Consider the following 25671-nt stretch of genomic DNA (forward strand, 5'->3'; position numbering starts at 1 on the left):
TTCTATGCATATTCAAATCCCCGTACTGAAGCACTGATCTGTGGATCATTCATATATTGCGTACAGTGTGCCTAGGTTTGGGGCTCATTGTGTTCCTCCTACCTAAGTACTTATTCTTATAGATGATAGATACACATACACATGACTATATACTGATATGCAGGTTCCCCAGTGCTGGCTCTTCGGTTTTTAAAACCGGCTCCCAGTTCTTAATGAAACTTGTCCAGGCCTGGGTTTATGGCAATTTTCTAGGTGGTAAGGCACCCATCTGTTCTGATGAGGTATCTTCATCTTCTGTATCAAAGCAATCATCTACATCAGAGCAATCAAATTGCTATAGATTTCAGTGAGATGGAGTGTTTTTTGGCCTCCCACTTTTGTTGTGATAGCACTAATTTGTGCACTAGCGATGGACTCGGGCCTTGAAGGCAGCTTCTCAGTAGCCAGTTCCCCAACCTTTGTACTCCTAGGTGTTTTGGAGAGCTATGCCATCTTGATTGAACCCTTGCTCATCGATCAGTGGGCCATGGTGTTTCTCTGGTCCACCTGTGCAGAGGAACACTGCCTTGTTGCCAGTCTGCTCAGTAGATGGCCAGATTACCTCCCCTTTTCTTTTTTTAATGGGGTACATTATGAAGTTTATTTTACAAGTTAATTTTTTAAGTAGCCTAGTATTATATACACACTTATAAATTCCACCAGGGAAAGCTTCTAAAATGAGGTTCGCGCATGAAGGAGGTTTCCCATAGATATATAAATCACACAATCAGTGAAAACATTGCTCTTCCCCACATATTCATGTCTTTTGTACACGACACACTATATGGGTCACAAATACTGTATATACAAATGACAAAAATATTTTAATATATATCATACTACTCACAACAAGTGCTGTCATAATCTGGGAGGCGGTAAACCAGAACACTTTTCCTTTGTCTTCTTTTAAAGGACAATCAAGTAGCAGTTTGGTTATTGTGATGCCAGCAACAATTTCCTGTAACAAAATAATAATAACCCATTTACACAAATTTGGTTAATAATTATTAGAGGTGAACAGATTATCAAAACTGTGATCTGCCATCAATTCATGAGGTCACATTTCTCCAATTTTCATTTTCAATACACAAGCTCAGTGCTGAGATGCATGGGGGCTTCACAGGCATTTCTGACACCCACAGAATACCTTCCCCCTCCTTAATAGCTGGTTACCCACAGGGAGAGAAATTTGAGCAAAGGAAATTAACATCTGAGCTAGTGGCATCCAATGCTGTATCCAAAGTCTGAAAGCACAAATCCTAACATTAGTAAACATCTTAACATTTATTAACATTCCCCACAAAAAACACATGGTTCCTTTGCTTCATAGCTTAGAGCAGCATTTTATTTACCTTTTCAACACAAAGGAACCCTTGAGATAGCTTTCCAGTCTCAGGGAACCCCTGCTAAAAATACTATATCAACAATTTATGATACATTAGTGTGATGGTTGCTGTAAAGAAAGCTCCTTTCAATTGTGGCCATTGGGAAGAATTCCCCCCTTAAAGACAGCTAAAAATATCAATGGTGTCAGTGGGATCTGAGAGGCAGAAATTGCCAATTGCTCAAGGAACCCCAAGTAACTTTTGGAGGAACCCTTGTTAAGAAACCCTGGCTAAGAGTGACTCTTGCCAATCCTCTTGCTATGAGCTTGAATTGTACCACTTGTAATCCTTCTGGTTCTCCTACTCTTGTGATAACTACGTGGCAATCCAGAGAGCAGTTATGAAGACTTTATCTAAAAAATTACTTTAACTTCAGGATTTCAATCCGCAGTTTGTATTCAGTCTGTCTGGAAACACAATCCCTCTTTTCCCGACTGACTAGAATTATTGTATTTTTTCTTTTGGCTGATCTCTTAAAGTATTGTGACAGCAGCAACAGAAAGCATTTGACTGAGGTTAATGCCAATATAGGAGGTTCAACTAGTTACTAAATAAGAGATCTGCTTAGTATTGACCACAATCAAGGCACACATGCTCCAACCCTACTTCAGGTACGAACTCCCTGATGGCCCGTCTCTAGTCACAGGCACAGCTTTAACAAAAATGACACAAAGGGGTTTATTTACTAAAGCTGGAGAGTCCAAAATCAGACTCCCTTCTGCATAGAAACCAATCAGCTTCTAACCTCAGCTTGTTCAATGAAGCTTTGGCAATGAAACCTGGAAGCTGATTGGTTTCTATGCAGAAGGGAGTCTGATTTTGGACTCTCCAGCTTTAGTAAATAAACCCCAAAGTGACCATTCCACAATCATTTTCTTATTCACAGCACAGTCCAGACCAGCTGGAGCAAACCCTAAAGCCTAGTACACAAAGGCCGAATGTTGGGTGGCACTGGCTGGTTCAATAGAAAAATAGACAATTCGGCCCATGTGTATGGCAGCCGGTCCGACAGAAGCCAGCTGTTCTGCCAGCTACTGTCGAAGGGGCATGACCGAAAAACGTCTGCCGATCGGCTCCTGATCAGTGTTCTCAGCCAAGGGCCATCCCCCTGTCAGAACAAAACAGAACAGGACAACATAGATGAGTTCTTGCTAGAAAAAAATATTTTAAGCAACAGACAGCATGGATTCATGAAAGACAGAAGTTGTCAAACAAATTTGATTTCTTTTTATGAGGAGGTGCGCAAAACCTTAGACAGAGGGGGGTGACTGTGGACGTGGTTTACCTGGATTTTGCAAAAGCGTTTGACACAGTTCCCCACACACTGTGTACATAATGTGTAAGGTAAAGTCTACAGGCTTGGAAAAATTAGTATGTAAATGGATAGAAAACCAGCTAAAAGATCGTATTCAGAGAGTAGTGGTTAATGATGCATACTCTGAATGGTCTAGGGTTGTTAGTGGTGTACCCCAAGGGTCAGTGTTGGGACCCTTACTTTTTAATATAATTTATAAACGATATAGGGTCTGGGATTAAAAATACCATTTCAGTCTTTGCAGATGACACTAAGCTTTGCAGTGGAATAACATCCTTACAGGATGTCTCCAACTTACAAGCCAACCTGCACTGTTTAATTGGGCAACTATGTGGCAAATGAGGTTTACTGTTGATAAAAGTAAGGTTATGCACTTGGGGGCTAAGAATATGCATGCATCATACATACTAGGGGGAGTACAACTGGGGGAATCAATAGAGGAGAAGGATCTGGGAGTTCTGGTAGATAATGAGCTTATTAATAGCGTGCAATGCCAAGCTATGGGCAATGTATAGATAACAGGGATACGGCAAGCATCAGGGACTAAATATCTAGATTCCTTATCATTTAAAACTTTCTTCTTCACTCTTTTTTTCACTAAACGATAAGGAATCTAGATATTTGGTCCCCGATACTTGCCGTATCCCTGTTACCTGTACATTGCCCAAGATCCAAAAAGATAGCCTTAATCCACCAGGTCGTCCCATTGTTAATGGGATTCAGTCCGTAGGAGCAAGATTAGATCAATTTATTGACCATTTTTTACAGCCACTAGTACAAAAAACCAGATCTCAGATCTTACCTTAGAGACCCGAAGCACCTTATACTTGATGATTTACATTTTGAATCCCAATCCATCATTTTAGCCACTGCAGATGTATCCTCATTATACACCATAATTGTGATGCAATCAAAGCCGCAAGTTGTGCTATGAGAGAGCTTGGGAGTTTACAATGGACGCAGAGGAAATACTTGTTGGAATGTTTAGAATATTGACTCAAACGTAACTATTCTTGGCATAATCAAGAGCTTTTTCAACAAATAAAGGTAATTGTCATGGGAGCACGTTTTTCTCCCAGTTTGGAAAACTTATTTATGTCCCCATGGGAACAGGAAACTTTGAACAGCAACCCTCCAGAGGAATTAAAACTTTATAAGCGTTATATTGATGATGTTATTATTACTTGGGAGGGAGGGAAAGCCGATCTAATGAGGTTTTTGAATGATCTTAATCCGAACACTAAGAACATTCGTCTTTCAAGGGAATGTGATGATATAAGAATTAATTTCCTGGATCTGGAGATCATGTTGAAAGATGGTGGTTTAGTTACCAAAACATTTTTCAAGACGGTAGATAGGAACGGTTATATTCCGTTCGATAGTTGTCACCATTTACGTTGTTATTGAATATTCCAAAGGGGCAAATTATACATCTACGAAGGAATTGCACCCATAAAGAAGATTTTCATGACCAAGCTAAATCTATAGGGGAGCGCTTCATTAGTAAAGGTTATCAACTAAGTTCCATTGAAAGGGCGATACAAGGAGTAAATTGGATCGTAAAGGGCTTATCGAAGACAAGAAGAAGGATGATGTGTTATGGGACCAAATACCAATTATTTTAGACTATAATGTACACCATCGGAAGATGGAAAAGATTTTCAAAAAATATTGGCTGTTGCTTAGGGCTATTACAGGAGATCATACCAGTTCACACTAAGTTTGTGTACAGAGGAGCCCCCACCCTGAGGGTTAAACTGGCTAAGAATGTACTAAATACCCCAAGTTTAAGAAACAGGTGACCTTTCTTAATAGCAAAGGGTTTTTTCCGTGTAAACGATGTTATGCCTGTATGGCCACTAGGGGTCAGAATTTAAAACAAAGTGTTTTTGTGTCACATACCAATGGGTTGGAATTTCCGATTAAGGATTTTATCATGTGCAGGAGTGGTGTATGCACTCCAATGTTCTTGTGGCCTGCAATACATAGGGACGACAAAAAGGCCTTTGTGGAAAACACATTCAGAATATTCTAAACATAGTGTATCCAGGCATATTACCACTCACCATGGGAAAGACCCCTCATCATTATTTTTTTGGGGGATTGGGAAATTGCAGCCACATTGGAGAGGGAGTAATAAGATTAGATCCCTCAGTCAGGCTGAATCACGGTGGATTTTTACGATGCAAACCCAGGTCCCATTTGGACATAATATTGAGTTTGACATTAACGGTTTCATTTGTGATTTTTAACGTTACTGACAGTTCCCCCCTTTCTCTTTCCCCTCCTCCCCCTTCTTTTGGTGGCTTATAGAGGTGTAATTGTTATCATCATAGTTTTATATATACATATATATTTTTTATCTTTATACATTTTTATCTTTATTTCTCTTTCATGGCTACTGTTGGATTTGTAGTTCCTCATGGTCACTCCTCTCTCATTTCAATTTCTATGGTTTAGAACATATTCCATCGATTATGTGATAGATTCCCGGTCTCTCTCCTTTATTACAGATGTTTAGATATCTGTTCCCCTTTTTTTATTTTGTTTGTATCTATTTTATTTTTATATACATTTGTCTCTTTCTCCTTGTGAGGCAGTGATTTTGTCTATATATGTGCTTTTAGATAATCTATGCCTTGGTTTTATAATTCTTTTTTATGTTCTCAGAAATCTTTTATTTATGGTTGTAGCCTGGGCTTCAAGGTAATGGCCACCGTTATTACAGTGTTGCTTCTTTTTTTTATATATTTAATGCTTGTGTCTCTATGGGAGAATGTTCCAGAGCTGTTATCTATATGGATGTCACTGGGACTTCTTTAAAATGGCCGCCGCGGTCTGCCCCTAAAGTGATTACTGCCTGTACTCTATATATGAAGTTTCCCATCACAACTCGTGGCGCAACTCGTAGGATTGTGACGTAATTTCCAGTGCAGACAGCAGCCACCATCTTGATACACCCATACAAGTACACCCTGTGTGCTCTCTGCAGGATTAATGCTTGTGGGTCTGCCGAACTTGTGTTTGTTTGTAAGTAGGTTTTTGGCTTTTTCTATTTTAATAAATTTTCAAGTTTACTACACTATGGGAGTCCTTCTTTTCTAACTTCTTTATGGAGACTGCTTGAGAGGTGTTTGGCTGACTACCTTCGTGAGGGGATACCACCACTATTGTTACGGTTCCTGGATTGCTGCCAAGGGTACAGATGTGATTAGGATCACTCTGCTGAGTGCTACATTGAAGTGTGTTAACACCTGGGGGTCGCAGCGTGGGGGTGAGCGTGTTGGAGTGATCATCGGACGTTGTCACCAATTGAATGAACACAAGAGTTGTTTTTTGGACTGTGCACAATATATTGTTGTTGGTCACATTGTCGTCCATTTCACTTTTTTTTTTGCACATTTGATTTTTTATGTCATGTGATTCTAGATGTTTTAGTACCTTGATATTTATTTATTCACTTCATTTATTAGCTTTTTGGTTGCATTCACTTTAATATTCACTGCATTGTGCGTATTCCATTTATGTTTGTGCATCTGTTCCCCTGATGATTTTTTCATTCCTTTTTCATACTTTTGTTACCACATGTATGATTCATATTTTTTTCATCTCATGTTTTTTGATTCACGAGAGTGAGGTATAGTTCAATATACACGCATTTGTTCATATATTTCATTTCCTCACTTATCTATTGGGTTGGAGTAGTGCAGCACCATCCCCCTTGTTCATTATTTCACTATTTTGGTATTTTAGTTAGGTGCTAGCAGCCACTCTGGTTTTGTTTTTGGTGTCAAGATTGGCAACGCAGGAGGTTCTCTTTGTCGATTAATCTCTGCTAGCCTCATGTAACATGTTCCCAGTTTCGTATTATCTTCTGTAGCACATCCCCAGCCAAAAATGTAGCATGTGCATACTCTCATTTTCTCTATTAGGTTTGCAGTTTCTGACAGTCCTCTCAAGCTTTACATATACTGAACATTATGTGCAGCCCTTTGGTGATGTCAGGGGTCACATTTGAGGCCCCCTTTAACTTATAAGTTGACACCATTGATCTAACAGCTCTCACCATGGCAATGAAGAGTTTCTTTTGGATGCTTAGGAGCAGGGCACAAACATAGCATAACAATGTTCTCATTGAGATGAAAGACTGGAACCACAAGAAACAAGAAAAGGCTGCCAGTTCAAAGACACATTTGAAACACAATGGCTGCCAAAAAAGCTACTTTGCTAGCAAGAATCTCCAAGGGAATACCCCTGATGAGTTCAAAGGGTGGTTTCTGCAGAGCATAGAGAACTTATTTAAGGTCCCAGGGTGCTACTAGGGAGGCCTAGTACGAGAAACACCTTGAAAAAAGGTTTTCACAAGGGAGTGCTAAGCCAAAGGCCTTTGAAAAAAGGATGGACAAGGCCCATACCTGCATGTTTATGGTAATAAGTGATAGATTATGGTCAAGACCTGTTTGTGCATTGCATTCTAGCCTTCCTGCAAAGTAATCTCTGGGACTGAAATGACTGCGCTCCCACCAGGCAAATTAAGATTTCTAGATACAATAATACATCTTTCTAGAAGTAGTCTTCTTTTTGTTTTCAACAGGTTAGCAATCACACATGCAGAAATCCCCCTATCTTTTAAAACCTGGGTTTCCAACAGTCATGCCGTTAAAGCTAGAGATGAAGCATGATGGCATAGAGGGCCTTGAGATAACAGATCTCGTCCTGTTGAGAGGAGGCCAAGGACTGTCTGCTTGAAGTCTGAGTATAGCTGTGTACCAGGTTCTTTAGAGCCAGTTCGGTGTAATAAGAATCAATGCATTCTTCTACTACTCTACTTCTGGAGCAGGTGAGGCAGAATTCACACTGGAGGAAAGGCATAGATTAGCCTGAACTGAGACTAGGGGATGATTAGAGCATCCAAGGCCAGAGCTGGAGGATCCCTGGTTCTTGCCATAAACAGGGGTACTACTGTATATTTGATGACAGATTGTCCACATATGGAGTCCCATATCTTTGTCATATCTGATGGAACACATCTGGATGAACAGACCATTCCCCTTGGTCTAAGCGGTGGCAGCTGTGGTAATCCACTTGAAAATTTTACACACCTGGGATGTGGACTGCAGAAAAATCACTGGGCAATGAGTTTCTGTCAATGAGAGAATCTGGTTTGTTTCCTTGACGGCAACCAGGCTCCTCGTGCCCCCTTTAAGTTTGCTATATGCCACTGTGGTTGCATTTTCTGACTGCCCCTTTAGAAGACGGGTCCAGTGCTGGAGGGCAACCTGACTGCCCTGAATTCCAAGATATTGATGGAGCGTTTGGTTTCCTTTCTAGACCATATTCCCTAAAAGGTTAAGGATTGAAATATTCCTCCCCAGCCTGACAGACTTGAGTCTATTGTAGGAACTTTCCAGCTTGTAGGTAAGGAAAGATTTTGCCCTCTATTAGGGCAAAATAGTGATCGCCTGAACAAGAAGTTCTTGCTTGGCAGGAGAGGAGCATGGGTAAGTTCAGGGAAAGAGCCAACTTTTTACATGCTGATAGAATGTTTAGTTGGAAATTCTTGCATGGAACTGGTCAAAAGGTATTGCCTCAAGAAAGGTGACCATTAGATCCAGAACTCTCATTACAGATCTCACTGTGGGATTCCTCTTGGATCTCAAGTTATCAAGCATGAGCACTTAACCACTTGCCGTCCGCCTGCTGTTTATAAACGGCAGGACGGTGGCACTCCAGGGGCGGGTTGCTGTTCATAAACGGCACCCGCCATTTCTAGCTGTGCGCACTCCCTGGGACACAGTGAAACACCGATCGTTGGACGGGACCTCTGTACGAGGTCCCGATCATGTGATCACTGATAGGCCAATCAGGGATCACATGCAAAGTAGTAAGCAAGATGTCACTTGTGACATCATTGCTTACTACGTGTGAAATCTGTGAATGATCACAGAGGTCACATGGTACAAAGCTATTCACAACAGCCTTGTACCATGTGACAAGCTGTGACCAATCACAGCTCACTCAGTATTTCTCAATTGCTGCAAGAATGCAGACAAAGAGAAAGATAAACGATTGCTTTTACATCCTATATGGCTATAAAAGCAATCACTGTAAGAAAAAAAAAAAATCTTCATCACCCCCCACAAGTAGTACAGTGTCACTGTGGTGACACTGTACTGCTACGGTGACAGTATGTAAAAAAAATAATAATATAAAGAAAATAAAATAAAATGTAAAAAAATTATAAATTATAATTTTTGGTTATAAACTAATTTGGCTTATTTTTTTTTACTAAAAAGATAACGGAATACATTTCGGCCAAGATTTATGATGAAAGATTATTTATTTGCAAAATTTTATAAGAAAAACACTTTTTTTCAACATTTTTGGACTTTTTCATTTACATAGAAAAATAAAAATCCCAGCGGTGAATAAATACCACCAAAATAAAGCTTTATCTGTCTCAAAAAAATGGTAAAAAATTCATATGGGTACAGTGTTGCATAACCGCGCAATTGTCATTCAAAGTGTGATAGCGCTGAAAGCTGAAAATTGCCCTGGACAGGAAGGGGGTAAAAGTGTCCGGACAGGAAGTGGTTAAAGGGTTACTAAACCCACAGAAGTAAAATCAGTCTGCAGTAAAGCATGCTTGTCATACTCACTGTGGAACCTAAGGGGTTAATTCTCTGCATTGTGTAAAAAGGATGTTTGATCCTGTCTTCTCTGATCCTCCCCTTCGTCCACAGTCCCCAATCCATCTGCTGAAAGAACAGAGCCTTGGAGGCAAGCTACACATGCTCAGTTTGGGGTGTACTGCTAGAGTTTTTCTTTTTTCTTGGGAGAGTGCATGTGCAAAACTCCTCCTACAAGGTTTAACCAGTGATCTGCTGGACACTGATAGAGGTCACAAGACTGCTCTAACTGCTGATGAGAAAAGGTATTTAGCAGTTTATATTTACTAAAATAATGTAATTTCTATGCTCTGTGTACTGTGGGAGACCAGATATAGTGAATGCAGGGTCATGGGTTTAGTAACACTTTAAGCAAAAACTTTCTTTTTTGAAAGAGAGACTTTTGCTTGGGATGTATCCAGGATCAGACCAATGTATTTGAAGTGTGCGGAAGAGGATTTCTTTAAATTGACCACCCAGCCAAACACCTGCTGCAGCCGAATGGTCACTTGAACACTTGCTGAGAACTGCAAGGGAGATGAATCCTTCAGGAGAAGGTTGTCTAGACAGCCTGTCATTTGAATGCTCTGAATTCTAAGAGGGAAAGCAAGGATGCCAAGATATTTTGAACATTCAGGGAGCAGAAGTTTCACAAACTGGAAGTGACTGCAAAGAGTAGAAATTGCTGATGAGGTGGGTAAATGAAAATATGCAAATAGGTACCTTGGATGTCCATGGATGCCATGTGTTTCCCTTGTCTCAGAGAAGTACTGACCTTGTAAATTCCATGTTAAACTTTAGAGTTTGAAGTAATGTGTTTAGGGATTTTAAGTCCACTATAGGATGAATATCCCTGTTGGGCTTTGGTATCATGAACAGGTTTGAGTAGAATCCCTTGAACCTGTCCTGTGGCGGCACTGGGGACAAAATGTGGTTCAGGGCATTCTGCAAATCTGAATGTCTTGGGAAAGTTTTTGGTTGATTTGAAAGAAGAAAGCAGTGAGGCGTTTTGAACTCTATCTTGTACCCTTTTCAAACCACCAATTGAACCCACAGGTCTGGGATATCTGGGTCCCAGAGAGACAAACTGTAACAGATGCCCCCCCACTCTTAAGATTGAGAGCACGCTTCAATGTGAACAGGGCTTTGGGGAAGGCTTGGTGGCCTCTGCACGTCAAGTCTTGTGTTGAAAGGAAGTGCCAAACTTAGGTTTTGAAGTTAAAGCCTGGTTAAATCATGCAGGTGATCTGCGCCATAACTAACCATAACTGGCAAAGAACGGGGTCTGAAATGTAACTGTGTGTGGGAAGTTGTAGGTGAAGTCAGCCAGAGGGAGAGATGGAAAAACACCCGAGATATTGTTTCCGAGTTTGGCTCTTTCCCTCCGTTTGACCATTTGTTTGCATTTGGTAGCCAGATGACAGAGAGAATTGAATATTCAATTTCCTTCCAAAATTTGGAGGTAAAATAGACTTCTTTGTCAGAAAAATGTCACTTGCTACCCAGTGGAGTCTCACAATAACTTTAATGAAGATGTTGGAAGTGGTAGGAGCTGACATTGTGCCTTTCAGTGGAAGAAAGTGCACCATTTTAGTGAGATGATCCACCACCACCAAAGTTAAATTATGCCCTTCAGATGGTAGATGTTCCAGTATAAAATCTATTGCCAACATGCTCCAGTGGCATATAGGGACTGCCAAAGGGTGAAGAAGATCCCATGGCCTAGACCTGCTACTCTTGGAGGAGCTAGGGACTCCCGAGGAGGGATGTTTAGATACTTTCTTCTGAGGAAGTAAAACCTTCCCACCTGCAACCTCTTTGATGAATTGACCAAGTGCCTAACCACACATCTTCCCTAGAAGGGCATACATGTGAGTCATCTTTTATAGGCAGCTTTCGCTGTCTCAGCCTTTAGCCATAAGATTCTGCACCTACAAATGGATGTTGCAGCCATTGTGGATATTTTTTCACATGATGTGGTCCAGGGCATTTACACACACAAAAAAAAAAAAAAGAGCAGAAGGCAATTATTATAATTGCTCTGAAACAGCATGGTCCTGGAAAAAGAGGGTCATGTTGGTTATTCATTGTCTTTGTCCAGTTAGCTACAGTTTGACACACAAAAATAGCAGCAAGAGCTGGTTGCAGGACTGGGTCGGCCAGGTAAAGAGAGCTTTTTAAACAAATGTCTCAAATTTTCTGTCATCAGAATCTTTGAAACCACCACAGAAATAACCCACTTCTTTCAAACTCTTTTTCCACTGGATAGAGTTTAGCAAAACTTTTGAGGAGTGAAGATCCTTTCAGGTGTGACCCAATTGTCATAGACTGCACATTCTATCTGTGTTCATAAACGGGATATTTTGAAAGTTTTTGTAGGTCTCTTTGTACCCAAAAGGAGCATTGCAAGATAGAAGAGGACCAATTTACATAATACCAGGGCTCTGAAAGAAAGAGGCAATAAGCTTATCAACGTTAACAAGCATGTTGCATGAAGCTCTCTCTTCACTAAACTGGCAATCTGGAAGAGAAAAGTCTTCTACAGCTTCCTCCAACACTGCCTCAACATCTTCATTTCCCTCTGCTTCTGTATTCTCTAGGACTGGGCAGCACAGTGGCTAAATGGTTAGCACTTCCTCCTGGCAGTACTAGGGTCGTTGGTTTAAATCCCAGCCACGGCACCTCCTGCCTGGAGTTTGCATGTTCTCCCTGTGCCTGCGTGAGTTTTCTCCGGGTACTCTGGTTTCCTCCCACACTCCAAAGACATGCTGGTAAGTTAACTGAAACCTGTCTAAATTGGCCCTTGTATATGAATGGGAGTTAGGGACCTTAGATTGTACGCCCCTTGAGGGTTAGGGACTGATGTGAATGTACAATATATATGTAAAGTGCTGCATAAATTGACGGCGCTATACGAGTACCTGAAATAAATAAATATCAGGGTCTGATTCCAGTTGAGAAATTGGAGCAGGAGAAGAGATGGGTGTTTCTGAGCGCTGAACAAAGATGGCTCTATTAAGGCCATAATCTGTCCAAAGAATTGAAATACAAATGCTGAAAATGCTGCTTGTTGCATGCCTGAAATAGAGCTAGAATCATATTCTGAGACCGGTTAAAACTGGGTCCTGATCCACTGCAAGGGATGCATTGCCACTCTGAAGCTGAGTGCTGTGTGGGCCTTCGGCAAAACAAAGTTTGCTCGCTGTTTAGAATGGACACTAGTGCACAGAAATGAAAATTCTTGGACCGAAATGGAAAATATATAATTGATTCATATAATGAATGTAAATGCTTATGAATTTATTTTTGGCTGCTTTCACATTAAGCAATTTTTGCAGTACTTATGAGTAAAAAAAAAAAAAAAAAGACAAAACAAAGGCTCAAAAAAACCGCATCCCTTTAAATTCAATGTATGTCTTCACACTGGTCCCTTGCACCTCCCTTGCAGTGTTATAAATCCTGAATAAAACAAACTGATCAGTGAGCGCTTAATGGTAGTATAGCAGCTATTAGCACAAAAAGCAACCAGAATAAAACCCTTGCTGAGAAAGTGCAATTGCACGAAATGCGTCCAAGGGGCCATAACGCTGTGACGTCAAGCCACCAGTCCCTGATATAGGTCCGGTGGCCTCCTTTACTTTTATGTACGGTCAGTGTACTTTTTGTTCTTATACAAACCTTGATTTTATTACTTTTTCTTATGTACCCACGTGGATTAATAAATTATTTTTACTTAAATACTGCACTATGGGCTACTTTTTGTGTTGACTCCCCTGTGAGCCAACAATTCATCCCCAGAGCCCACACATCATGACAAAGGAGGTTTTTTCCATACTGCTGACATCAGCCTACCACCACTAGAGGAAACCGCCAGGTGCAGTACAATCCACCCAGGCCGCATTTCTGAGCAGCTCCAAGGTGGCGTTCAGGGTTACCCCAAGAGAGACGACTACTGACCAGACCAATAGCAAGAGGGGGAGAGTCCGTTACAAGTGGTTCAGCTCATCCATCCCATCCCATCCCATGAGGGGGACCTCTGGTTATTGATTATATGCGTATATAAAGATACGCATCTGGTGAGTGCATATTTTAACTATTTTATCACCTCGCCACCTGGAACGTAAAGTCACCAACATCTCCTGTAACCATCACCTGTCACAGACTATCACCATTTTTCTATATTTATTTTAGAATATTGGGAGTAATGTATTTATAATGATTTGTTCAGCTGGTTTTATGGATTGATAATATTAATTTGCATGTGTTGTAACGCTGCACTTTCTTTTCAAGTGTTACAAATCCTGCTTTCCGCATTTTTGGTGCATACTTGGCGAGTTAAAAATAAAAAAAAAGCGCACCAAAAAAAGCAGCTCCCTGTTGAAGCCTGGTTCACACCAATGCATTTTTTAGGGCTTTTCGCAGTCCATTTAAAATGGTTTCCTTCGGGCGCGTTCACATCTATGCTTTTTGAGCTGCTGCATCTTTGGAAAGGGTCAGTGACTTTTTTAAAAGCAAAATGTTGCATTTTTGGTTCAATAGACTTCAATGGAGATGCTGCAGAAAACTCATGTAGTACGTTTTTTATGCATTTTGTGTTTTTAATCTGCCAGCAACAAGTTGGCTTCCCCAAACAAAAATGCAAAACACATCAAAAAAGTGTCAAAAATGTGTGTGTAAAAAAGCAAAAACATACTGCAAAAAGCACTGCAAAGTGGACAAAACACAAACTGTGTTGGTGTGAACCAGGCCTGAAATGCATTGAAAATGCACCAATACGCACACATGTTGCGTTGTTAGTGCGTTTTGCATTAATGTCCAGCAACAAGTTGGCCAAAAAGAAAGAGAAAAAAAAAAAAAACCTGCATCAAAAAAAGTGTCAAAAACGTGCGTGGAAAAACACAAAACACAAACTGCCTTGTTGTGAACCAGGCCTTAAAAACACACAAAACTGCACATGTGTTGTTGTAGTATGTTTTTAATCTGTCCAGCAAAAGGTTAGCCAAAAAGAAAAAAACATCCAAAAAAAAAACCACATCAAAAAAGTGTCAAAAACCAGCGTTCAAAAACACAAAACACTGCAAAATGGACAAAACACAAACTGCATTGGTGTGAACCAGGCCTGAAATGCATTAAAAACCCATCAAAAATGCACAAGTGTTGCATTTTGATATGTTATTTGAATCACGTGACCTATGAAAAATGCACCCTAAATGTAGTAAAATCGCAGCAAAATTGTGGGTAAATTCGCAGCAAAATTGTGCGTTTTTGGTGACCATTATCGGCACCTTTTTTCCCAATGGAAAAATGCCGATAACACTATTTTCTGGCAAAACATTTCGATATATTACTGCATCCCTAATTGACACCCTTTTGACTGGTCTCTACCATAGCTACAAGTGGGGGGTTTAGCTTGTGGGGTACTCATGATGTAGAGTGTGGGAGATAGGGTAAGCGTGTCCAGAAGGACTATGTGATAACCCAGGTGTAGACCATCCTGCAATTAAATCCTCATGGCGAAAGGGCAGGAGCAAGCGCCCATGTACCTTATAAGGGCTCTAGGTGGAATTAAAGTGTGTGATCAACAGTGTGATGTAACACCCGAGACTGAGTTCTGAGTGGTTGAATTTCAATGCCAAGTTTGAAAAAGCTGTACTGTGAAGTGGATACATTCCAAACAGAGCCCCAATTTCACAGTAACAGTCAGGATACAGGGTAATCCTGTCTTACTTGCCCAAGATGCTGGACTGTACCTAAAATCCTTCAGCAGTGGCCATGCCCACAAATGAGTCTTCAGAGACTGGGTTCCATCGCAATGGACAACAGCCCTGAATCTGTATAGCACCCTGAGCGCATTGCAAGGTGAGTGCCCCATCCAAGATACAGTGTTCTAAGCAAAATTACAGGTCATCCCCACAGCACGGGATCTGAGTACGGCTCCCAAGATTATACCGAGGTTGCACCAATCTGTATACACTGCTTCTGTGCAGCCATTTCAAAACAGTGAGGGTTGATTGAAGAATACAAAAAAAAAAGAAAAGAGAAGAGGCCCATCACCTTCAGACACTAGCAAAAAACTGAGGATTCACAGAGTGGCATAGAGTTATAGGAAAGGTGGCTCAGGGTGTGTCCTAAAAGCTTGCCAGTGTTCAATCACCTGAAGGTACAAACCTATATCTCATGGTGTATGAACAAGTTGTCTGTGTCCTGTACTGTATGATTAAGATAAAACTGTTCCTCAAGGCAGACATTTCATTATGCTTATAAACCTGATCCACAACAGCAGAAGGGTCTGAGAAGAGACTAGAGTACAGCAGGTGAGGATTTTCCAATGCATAATTCTCCTGCTACACCTGAGAGATGAGCAGTTCCCTGACCTGACCACTCTATGATTAAGCTCCTAACAAAATGAAATGCCTAAGAGGAGCAGGTTGATCACCCCTGTAACGGACTATTTAAAAAAGTTTATTCTGGGTTTTGGTGCTATAACTCTGACTAAGGGAAAGGTAGATAAGAGCAAGCATTCTGTAGATTCCCCTAACCATTCTGGTATAACCTACCTGCAGGTGATGAAACGTTTCTTTCTGACAATACAAGATCCAGCCAAATCTTGGAGACCCAAGTACCACATTGTCCACTGGAGCCTATGTCATCTGTTTACTCCACAGGAGGTCCTCTAAACATTCCTTAATGGGCGTTATGGGAGGATGATGTTCAGTGAATATGCATCCTGACTGAACACAAAAGTCAGATGGTCCTTCTGGGAAGGAACAGAGATAGTAGATTTGATGGGTACCATATAAATCTATTGGACTTATATGACTCAAAAGAGCCAAGCGTCGTCTCTATTAGATAGAAGCAAATGCAGATTGAGAAAGAGCGAATATCGAACTGGCACAGGAGCTAGGACAAGTATCTTTAGGTCCAGGAAACCCTTAAGGGGACAGAGGTCTTTTAGTGTGTGCGGTGGCACAGGAAGGTAGAAGGTGCCAGGCTGAAGAGAACACTGTTGGCAAGGTTTCAGTCTGTAATCCTGAAAGGGCATTCTCTGTATCTAAATGCCTGAAATCACACAGCCCAAGGTCCAACAAGGAAGGAACAAATGCCCCCTCACTTAGAAAACTGGGGAACACCTTTATGCTAATTAAGTTTCCCTGAGGTTTTAGCAGGCTTCTTACTCTCTACCTTCAGGGGGAATGGGAAACCAGGCTTGGAAAACCTGAGTATGTCTACTCTTGAAGTAGGGGGATGAAAAGGAAAAAGCTGTGGACCTTGCCATAGACTTCTGCTGAAGCAGGTAAACAATCTAGCCTCCAGTGATATCCCTGATATTAATGTCAAAGGTAGGCCTAAAGAGACCAATTCAGGTGATCCGTGGACGATCACATTCCCGCATTTTAACCAGAAGAGTGCTCTACAGATTGTTATGGACAACAGACTCATACAGGAGTCATCTTTTTTGAAGGATTTAGACCATTTTGCCATTGTTTGACAAATTATGTCTTCAGCCAGAATAGGACGAATGGCAGGGCCCAATAGTTAGAACCGTTACTCTGTTGGTTGGTAGTATGCTCGAATGTGAGGATGAACAAATGGCCTGGTGGTTTCCCTGTTAAGATGGGTCACTGGCAGATCCATTGTGGGTGTAGTCCACTGTTTAGCAAATCCATCCCAAATGGGAACAAATGCAGTAACAATGCAGACTTGGCTGGATCTTGTATTGTCAGAATGTGGCACTGGAAACTTTTCATCAGCTGTAAGCGGCTTAAACCAGAATGGTTCTGTGTAAGGGGAATCTATAAATTCCTTATTCCCATCTCTCTTTCTCTTAGTCAGGTACACAGAAAGTGCCTTATGCAGAATTCAGTGGAATGCATGGTTCTAACAACCAAAGAATTAAAACTATAGTGAAAACTATTCAGTCTCAGGTCCCCCAAGAAGACATGTGGCCACCCATTGAAGTTGGATGAGAAGCGGTTTAGCCTTAAACTGCATACATTTTTTCTTGTTTTGTTTTTTTTAACTGTTAAAACGGTGGAACTCCCTTCCACAATCAGTGGTATCAGCGGGAAGTGTTGATAATTTAAAACTTTTAGATGGGTATCTTGGCAAACACAACAGAGAGGGACATGAGAAGTGGTAGAGAATAAAAAAAACATACACACACCCACACAGTTTGAACTGGATGGACTGGTGTCTTTTTTTAAACCTTGCCAACTATATAAATTCTATCAAATGAACAGCAGAAACAAATGCAATTTTGATCAAGGAGTGGAAAATTATTGACCATTTGTGACAGATAATTATGGTTGAAAACTTGAACAAAAGCTCCCAAATTGCCAAGTGTATTGCTAGCTTAAGAAAAAAAAATAATGATTTGCGTCTGATTTTCAACCCAAATGTTTAACACCTTCCCACCCGCAATATGTATATAATTATTTACTTGTACCATTTTATTGAAATACTGCACCAAATAAAAGCCCTATAGAGCCTGTAGGCTCTATGCACACTAGCTTTTTTTTTAAGATCAAAAGATGCTAGAAAAAAGCTGGATAAAAAAAAAAAAAAAAGGATGTAAAATCATTTTCTTAGTAGTTTTAGAAGCTTTCAGGAGTGTTAGCGTTTTTACAATACATGTATGGGTGAAAAAGATAGAAAAAAGCCGTTAGGTGCATTTTAGTAGCGTTTAGGAGCATTCCGTGTTTTTTTTTTTCAGGCAAACTGCTCCCAAAAACGCACAGAAAAAAAAGTGCTTTATTTCTACTCCTAGAAGATGAAGCTTAAAAACCACTTCTACAATAGTGTGCATGGACACATAACACTATTTGCTTCTAGGGACAGGAAAAAAAATACTCATAACTAGCTGCTAGGAGCCTAAAAATAAGCTAGTGTGCATGGAGCCTTAACATTCATTCAAATTATTTAAATATGTAAATTAGCAGTAACTTTATTATCAAGGTAAATTATGCATGTTGAAGCTGGCCTGGCCATCTAGGCTTCAATGTGCTCTGGTCATAAAAGTGTTAAATGCCACTAAATAAAGCAAATAGAAAGATTTACATTACATTGACATTACATTTACACTTAAAAGGATACAAAAAAAAAGTTAACCTTATTGTTGTTTTCCCACAGATTGCTGACTTCTAGTCCTTGAAGTGTAGATTGTAGAACTGTGTTAAATTCTTCACAGCTACAGCACTCCATCATCTGACTGAATAAGTCATATAGCTCCCTTTCTACACTCTGAACAATCTCATTATTGATCCAGGGACCTAAGAGAAGAAAGTATTATTTAAGTGTACACTGAAAACAAATTATATGTCTCTCCACACACACATTGTATGCACATGATGAGCAGGAAAAAGACACAGACCAAAGAAGAAATACCTCACAATCACAACTACAACATACTTCATTTATCCATATCTGTGCAAGGTATGAGAGAGCTGTTATATCACTAGGCTATATATCGGGGGTCAGCAACCTGTAGATCACGATCTAATACTACCAGGTGACTGATAGATTGCGGTCTGGGCTTGCTGACACACTATCCCAGGGCATCGGAGTGCAATGCAGAGAGACTGCTTGTAAAGTTGGAGCTGTAGTAGGGAGCAAGAGCAGCAAAAGACGATGCCTCCTCTGTAGTGCTGGCTCCTGTCTCATGCAGAGTGATACAAAACTGCACTTCACCTTTTATCCCGGCTAGCAGTCTCCAGAATGGCCAGCAGCAGTAAAGAAGATATCTTCAGGTCAGTATGAAGCAATACACGGAGCATAATAGTATAAAGCTGCTTTCATACTGATAAGTTGCAATTTACCCACACCATGGGTGCAGTGCAGTGTACCTGCAGCTTTCCTGCGGGTTTGTTATGCTTAGCCATAGACTTCTATTATGTCCTACGGGTTTGGTGCACTCTTAAAGCGCATCAAAACTCTTCTATGCAAGAGTTTTGGTGCGCTTTCAGAAAGTGTGCCACACCTGCAGAATATAATAGAAGTCTATGGCTAAGCATAACAAAGTGCAGCTAACCCAGGAAATTTGCAGATGCACTGCACTGCTCTCACATTGCAGGTAAATTTCAGCACATCAGTGTTTAAGCAGCCCTATAGGGGGCTCAGAACAGTAAGGGTTCATTTACATTTGCAGTTTGAAGATGGTATAACCAAATAGTTAAGACGTGTTTTTACCACCCCTTTACCACACCCTTTGGCTGCAGTGGCCATGTGTGTACACGTCGCAGCTGCAGCAGGAGTTATACGCCCTGTCATGTATGGTGGGTGTAGCACCTTCCAAGCATGGCCTGATCAAGTGAATGAGGCCACTCTGCAAGTGCTCTGCAGTACAACAAATAAGGGGATAAAATAGGCAACATTGTGTTGCTTTCTCACCACCTGGTTTAACCCCTTGGACCCCGCGGAAGCATGGAATTGTGGGGCGCTTGCAGAGTGGCCCCATTTACTTGAATGGGTCGCGACTGGCAGGTGGTTGCACCCACCAAAAGCAACAGGGGGTTTAATTCCTGCTTCTGCATGTGTACATCTTTGGTTGCTGCCTCAGCAGCTAAAAGGGAGTAGGGATTAGGGGCGGTAAAACTGCAATTAAAATGCATGGTTGTATTACCCCCCCAACTTTATGCGTGAATGAGCTCTAAGGGTGCCACTGCCAAATACAACTAAGGGTTCATTCACACTTGCAGCAGACACTGCTATTCCTCTGAAAAGTGATCCAAGTGTGTTTGACAGGTGATGGAAAGGCAATAGGTTGCCTTCTCACCATCTGATTTTAATCCGTGATTGCTGTGCAATGCAAGCGATTGCGACATGGTAGTATGGCAATTAAACATTTAAATCAGGTGTGTGGAGGCAACACTGTGCCTGGTGATATTGGACTTCTTGAATATTGTTCAGGTAGATCTACAACTCTTTAAGGTTACCTATCCCTGCTATATATGAAGCCCTGAATGACTAAAGAGAAGGAAAATGCAACATTTTCTTCTGTCCTAGCAGAGAAGGTGCCATCTGCATTGTCAGTCTACAGGTGCAATCAGTCAACAAATACAAAGATAGTGGTGGGTTATCTGATTAAAAGTGTGTTTTACCTTTAAGTCAACATTAAAAATAAAATCCATTAGCTGGGATTTAAAGGGTAAAAAAATGTGAATTTATTATTTTTCTTGCAGGAGCCTGTAAAGCATTGCACCAGTGATCAGCAGATCATTGGTGCCGTGCAGTTCTCCTGCAGACCTGTCCGTATATATGCTTGCCTGTACGGGATGTACAGGCAGCAGCTAAAAACGAGTGGAACCTGTAACATCTCCCAAAGGTGAATTTTTTTCCTTTAAGCAATACAGATACCAACATGTCACTTCTCACAGAGCAAAATCACCTTGAAGTATGCTTTTGCCACAAGCTTTGCTAATCCTGATATAGATGATGTCAGATGATTTATATTTTCTAAAGAAGAATGACTGTGCAGATACTGGAAGTTATCTTACCCCGTCCTTATTGTTAAATCAGTCTGAAGAGTTCTCACACACCTTGGTTAAAGATAGCCATGGACAGGAAATGTAGGTTTGATTTTTAGATTATATAGCACAAAACATACAAATTTGCATTGGTCAAGTATGCATTGATGAGAACATTCCCAAGGCACTAGCTTCATCTTGGAGAAGCAATAAGAATCAGCCTATCATGGATACCTTTGCAGAAAAGCACACAAGCAGGCAGGCACACACATGCTTTAGTTTAACTGTAGAAAACAAAATAGATTGAAAATTTTATTTTATACATAATTAAAAAAGAAAAAAAAAAAAGAAAAATACTCACTAGATAGCAGCTTTTTCACAGAATTAAATATAGAGGTGACTAGCATTTGTTGGGCCGCATAGATTTCTTCTACAGTAATAGCAGATGCCAAATAGCGAAAGGCAGCTTTCAGAAACAGAGTTTGTTTCTCGGCATATGGAAGTTCTCTCAGAATTTGCAAGCAGAAGCATTTGTAAAAGTCAATGTTCTGAGCTTTGATTTTATCTTGGCAACTGAGCTCTGCTTCAAGGACAGTGGTTGTGCAGGATACAAGAAATGAAGGTAAAATCTGAGCTGGGGCACTGACCTTCAGGCATTGCTGAACAACTATATTCATAGTACTAATGGACTGCTGCAGCAAAGTACAAAAGGTTTCAGTCTTTTTTTTATCCACAATGTGTTCTTGGATGCAAGTTGTTAAAACTCTGCATAAGCCACTAAGAACAGAAATAAGTAACTGACCTATACAAGAGTTCCAGTCTTTGCTTTTGGGATTTGGAACAAATTCAAAAACAAATTCTGCAAATTTCTCTAAGTTCAAGAGACAGCTCTGTTTTCGCTCTAAGACCAAAGCAAGCAATGTGTCAAAAAAAGACTGTATAGTGGAAACAAATTCAGGCCAGTACTGTTTGTTCTCCATGTCATCATAAAACTCCAATTCAGCTGGCTTAAAGCATATCATACAAGTTTTTAGAATGTCACTAGCAAAGAGCAGTTTGAATATTGATTTGGCATGTTTACCATTTAAAAGACATATCATAAGTCTATAACAAACACCAGCAAGTTGGAGACTCCTAAGGGACGTTGCCCTTGCTATAGACAACAGCAGAAAAAAGCAGCGACACTGGTCTGAGGGTGTCAAGCTGTCAGGTTTTAATGCTGAAATAACTTCTATAACATTGGTTATATGGTTTATTTCAGAAATAGATAATTCAACAAATTTCGTTTCATTAGTCAATGATAATATACACTGTACAACAGTCTCTAAATTTGTTACACATTCAGAGATTTTAGAATTGAATGCATCTGCCACATCACTGGTAGATATTTTATTTCCTCTACTGTAGGTTGAAAGAAAATCTTCATGCCAATGCAAGTCTTTAGCAGAGAGAAGATCACAAACAACATGTAAAACATTTTTCTCTTTTAGAGCCATGGCACACTTGTTAATAATGCTGGTTATAAATGCACATTGCAATACAGGCAGCTCGGAAAAATGATCACTTTTCAAGAAAGCCAGTGAAATATCCTCAAACAAAACTGAACTTTCTTTATCAATTTGATCTTTTGTGTACTGTGTAGACAGCATTGTTTCCAGCAGAAAATCTGCGATATTGTAGATATTTGGCAGTGGAATATATGGGAGGATAATTAGAAGATTTGATACAATGAGGTGCCAGTGAGCTAAATGGAAGGAACTTGTATCAACCAAGTTAGCACTTCCAGTCCAAGGTTTGTGATGTTTCAGCACCTTAAGATCACTAACAGGATGGATAATTAGAAATGCAGCATTCTGAAGAGTAAGTTGCATGGATTCAGTTGGGGATGCATAATGCATGAGAATATATTTCATTTTCTGAATAGAAAGCAGCTCCAGGTAAAACATGCTGACTGGAGTTGATTCAGTGCAATGTTTATAGATTTTGTTCCAACAATCTTTATCTCCACAGAACAATGAAAAATCCCACCCTTCAATAGATGATTCCAAAAGGAGGGGCAGTTCTCTTATCTGTGAAACATATTTATTGCAATTCAGTTTAGTCACAGTATTTACTTCTATCCATGTATAGAGAAGCAAAAGGACAGCATCACAGATTTTGGGAAGCCAGGCCACAGATACAGTCTGTACACTACCCTCCTGAACAAGAATTAGAGTAGGCAATATCAGATTATCCATCATTTGTTTCATGAGATCATTGAACCTTACTAGAACAGGCGTTGGAGTATAATTGTCTAAACTCTTCATGTTAAACAACAAGCAATGCAGAAGAGAGCTGAGAGAGACCAATTTCAAACAAACATCTGGGTCATCTTTAATATCTGGAAGGATGTCACAACCACACTTTTTCAAAACAGTGGCCCACACATCTAAAATTTGATTAGGTGGAAGCTGAATAAGAAAATCTGAGAGTTTCTCACTCAGACTAGAAGTAAGAATCGGCTGTCTTAATTCATCAGCTGCAGGACGGCATATCAATATCACAACTTCCTGAAACAGTTTTGGAAACTGCCGAAGTTTAGTATAGGTCTGGAAAAGACTTGAAATTAGAGCTTCCTGTGCTTTCCTAATGCGCAGATCTGAAATGTCTGCATCAATCCATGCACATGATAATAGGTCATCAAGATCTGGTTCAACAATCATGTGATTTAATAAGATTAAATTTTTCAAGCATCGAAACCAAGATTGTGAAGAGGTGCAGGGGCTGCATATTAGCATTTCTGCTAGCTTATGATAGAACTGGTACTGAATATCCTTATACCTTATGTGGTCTTCAGCAACATTGTAGATATCATGACTGAGAGCTAGGCTAAGTAGCTGCTCTAATGCAAGAAGACCTGTAGAGTAGCACGAAGATGTTGCTTTGTCTTCAGGCCTAAGTGGAATAGATGATTTAAGGCAATCAAACAGCTTGACAAGCATGTGAAAGCAGAATATTTCTTTTCCATCTTTGCAATATGAGTCCAAAAACAATTTAAACACAAGAGAAACGGAATTGGCTAACAGTGAAGCATAGGCGTCTGGGTTACAGAACGTGCTATCCTCCAGTTTTGCCAAGATGGAGGATACAGGTGTCAGAAGTATTTTTGGTGATATCTTTTTCTTTTCTGATCTGTCTCCTTCAGAAAGAAGCTCTTCTTTGTATGAAGCCAGAAGTTCCGGTTGAAAAAGGGCACTGTAAAGAACAGTCTCAATGTTACTGCGGAGGTCCTTGATTAGTTGGTGGCGTACTTGACTATCCTCATCCTTACCCCAAACACGAGCATTCAAGGTATTCCTTAACAGCAAGCATGGCTGAAAAAGATGTGCCATTACATATGTAAAAACTCTATTTGGATTACTTTGCTGTCTCTGTACTTGTAGATACTGGATGAAAGACAAGTGTAGGGTTTTAAGTACTTGGATTGTGAGGAGTTGTTCAGATGGGATGTTCAAGTAATGACAAGCCAATGTGCACAGCTTAGTTAATAAGTCTACTATCAATTCATATTTTGTTGTGTAGACATAAGCAAGGGCAGGAGTAGAAAGAACAGTTTGACAGCAGCTTAAAATAGTTGTGATGCCAGCTGGAGGGCCTTGTTGCATTGATGAAGCAATGAAGTCATTCATAACCTAAAAATAAAACAAATTCCCATAAATGAACTGTACAATGCTAATAACCAGAATAAACATTTAATACATAACATTTGTTATTATTAATAATAATAATACATTTCTTAAGGTACAGTGCTCAGCATAAATGAGTACACCCCTTTTGAAAAGTAAGATTTTAATCAATATCTCAAAGAACAAGAACAATTTCCAAAATTTGACAAAACTGAGTTTTATAGAACATTTGTTTAGATCATTACATGAAAGTAAGGTTAATAATATAACTTAGATTACAAAACCTTCAATTTTACTCAAATTAGTTGATGCAAAAATGAATACACCCCCCATAAAAAAAACTACTACATTTAGTATTTTGTATGACCTCCATGATTTGGAAGGATAGCAACAAGTCTTCTAGGCATGGAATGAATAAGTTGGTGACATAATGCAACATCTATCTTTTTCCATTCTTCAAGAACGACCTCTTTTAGAGCCCGGATGTTGGATAGAGAGTGATGCTCAACTTGTCTCTTCAGAATACCCCATAGGTGTTCGGATCAGGAGACATACTTGGCCACTTAATCACTCTCACCCTGCTCTTCTTCAGAAATGCAACAGTGGCCTTAGATGCGTGTTTTGGATCATTGTCATGTTGGAAAAGTGCATGACGACGAGGGCATAGAGTGATGTAGCTTCTTCTCTTTCAATATACAGCAGTACATCTGTGAATTCATGTTACCATCAATAAAATGTAGCTCTCCGACACCAGCAGCACTCATGCAGCCCCACAGGACGACACTGCCACCGTCATGTTTCACTGTAGGCACCATGCATTTTCCTTTGTACTCCTCCCCTTTGCAACACCATACAGTTTTGAAGCCATCAGTTCCAAGAACATTTATTTTGGTCTCATCACTCAGGAATACAGGGTCCCAGTAGTCATCTTTTTCAGCATGGGCCCTGGCAAACTCTAGGCGGCTTTTTTGTGCATTGGCTTTCGGAAAGGCTTATTTCGTGAACGACACCAATGCATGCCATTCCTCTGCAGCGTACGCCATATTGTGTCACGAGAAACTATTACCCCAGTTTGGTTTTCTACTTCTTTAGCTAACTGCAGTTAACTTGCATGGCGATTTTCTTCAACTTTTCTCA

The 25671-nt window shown here is 40.2% G+C and overlaps 1 protein-coding gene across 1 annotated transcript in view; it reads right to left on the reverse strand.

Moving 5' to 3' along the window:
- URB2 (URB2 ribosome biogenesis homolog) overlaps positions 1-25671 on the reverse strand; it is a 95794-nt gene that overhangs the window by 43599 nt on the left and 26524 nt on the right. Inside the window, exons 4-6 of the mRNA XM_089668553.1 lie at positions 21231-24540; positions 18516-18676; positions 887-997 (exon numbers count right to left, since the gene is read on the reverse strand). Coding sequence (XP_089524679.1) covers positions 887-997; positions 18516-18676; positions 21231-24540 — 3582 coding nt within the window. The remainder of the gene's footprint in view (positions 1-886; positions 998-18515; positions 18677-21230; positions 24541-25671) is intronic.

Source organism: Staurois parvus, unplaced genomic scaffold (genome assembly GCF_062004578.1).
Source record: "Staurois parvus isolate SC_StPar_1 unplaced genomic scaffold, SC_StPar_1.0 ptg000059l, whole genome shotgun sequence".
Taxonomy (NCBI): Eukaryota; Metazoa; Chordata; class Amphibia; order Anura; family Ranidae; genus Staurois; species Staurois parvus.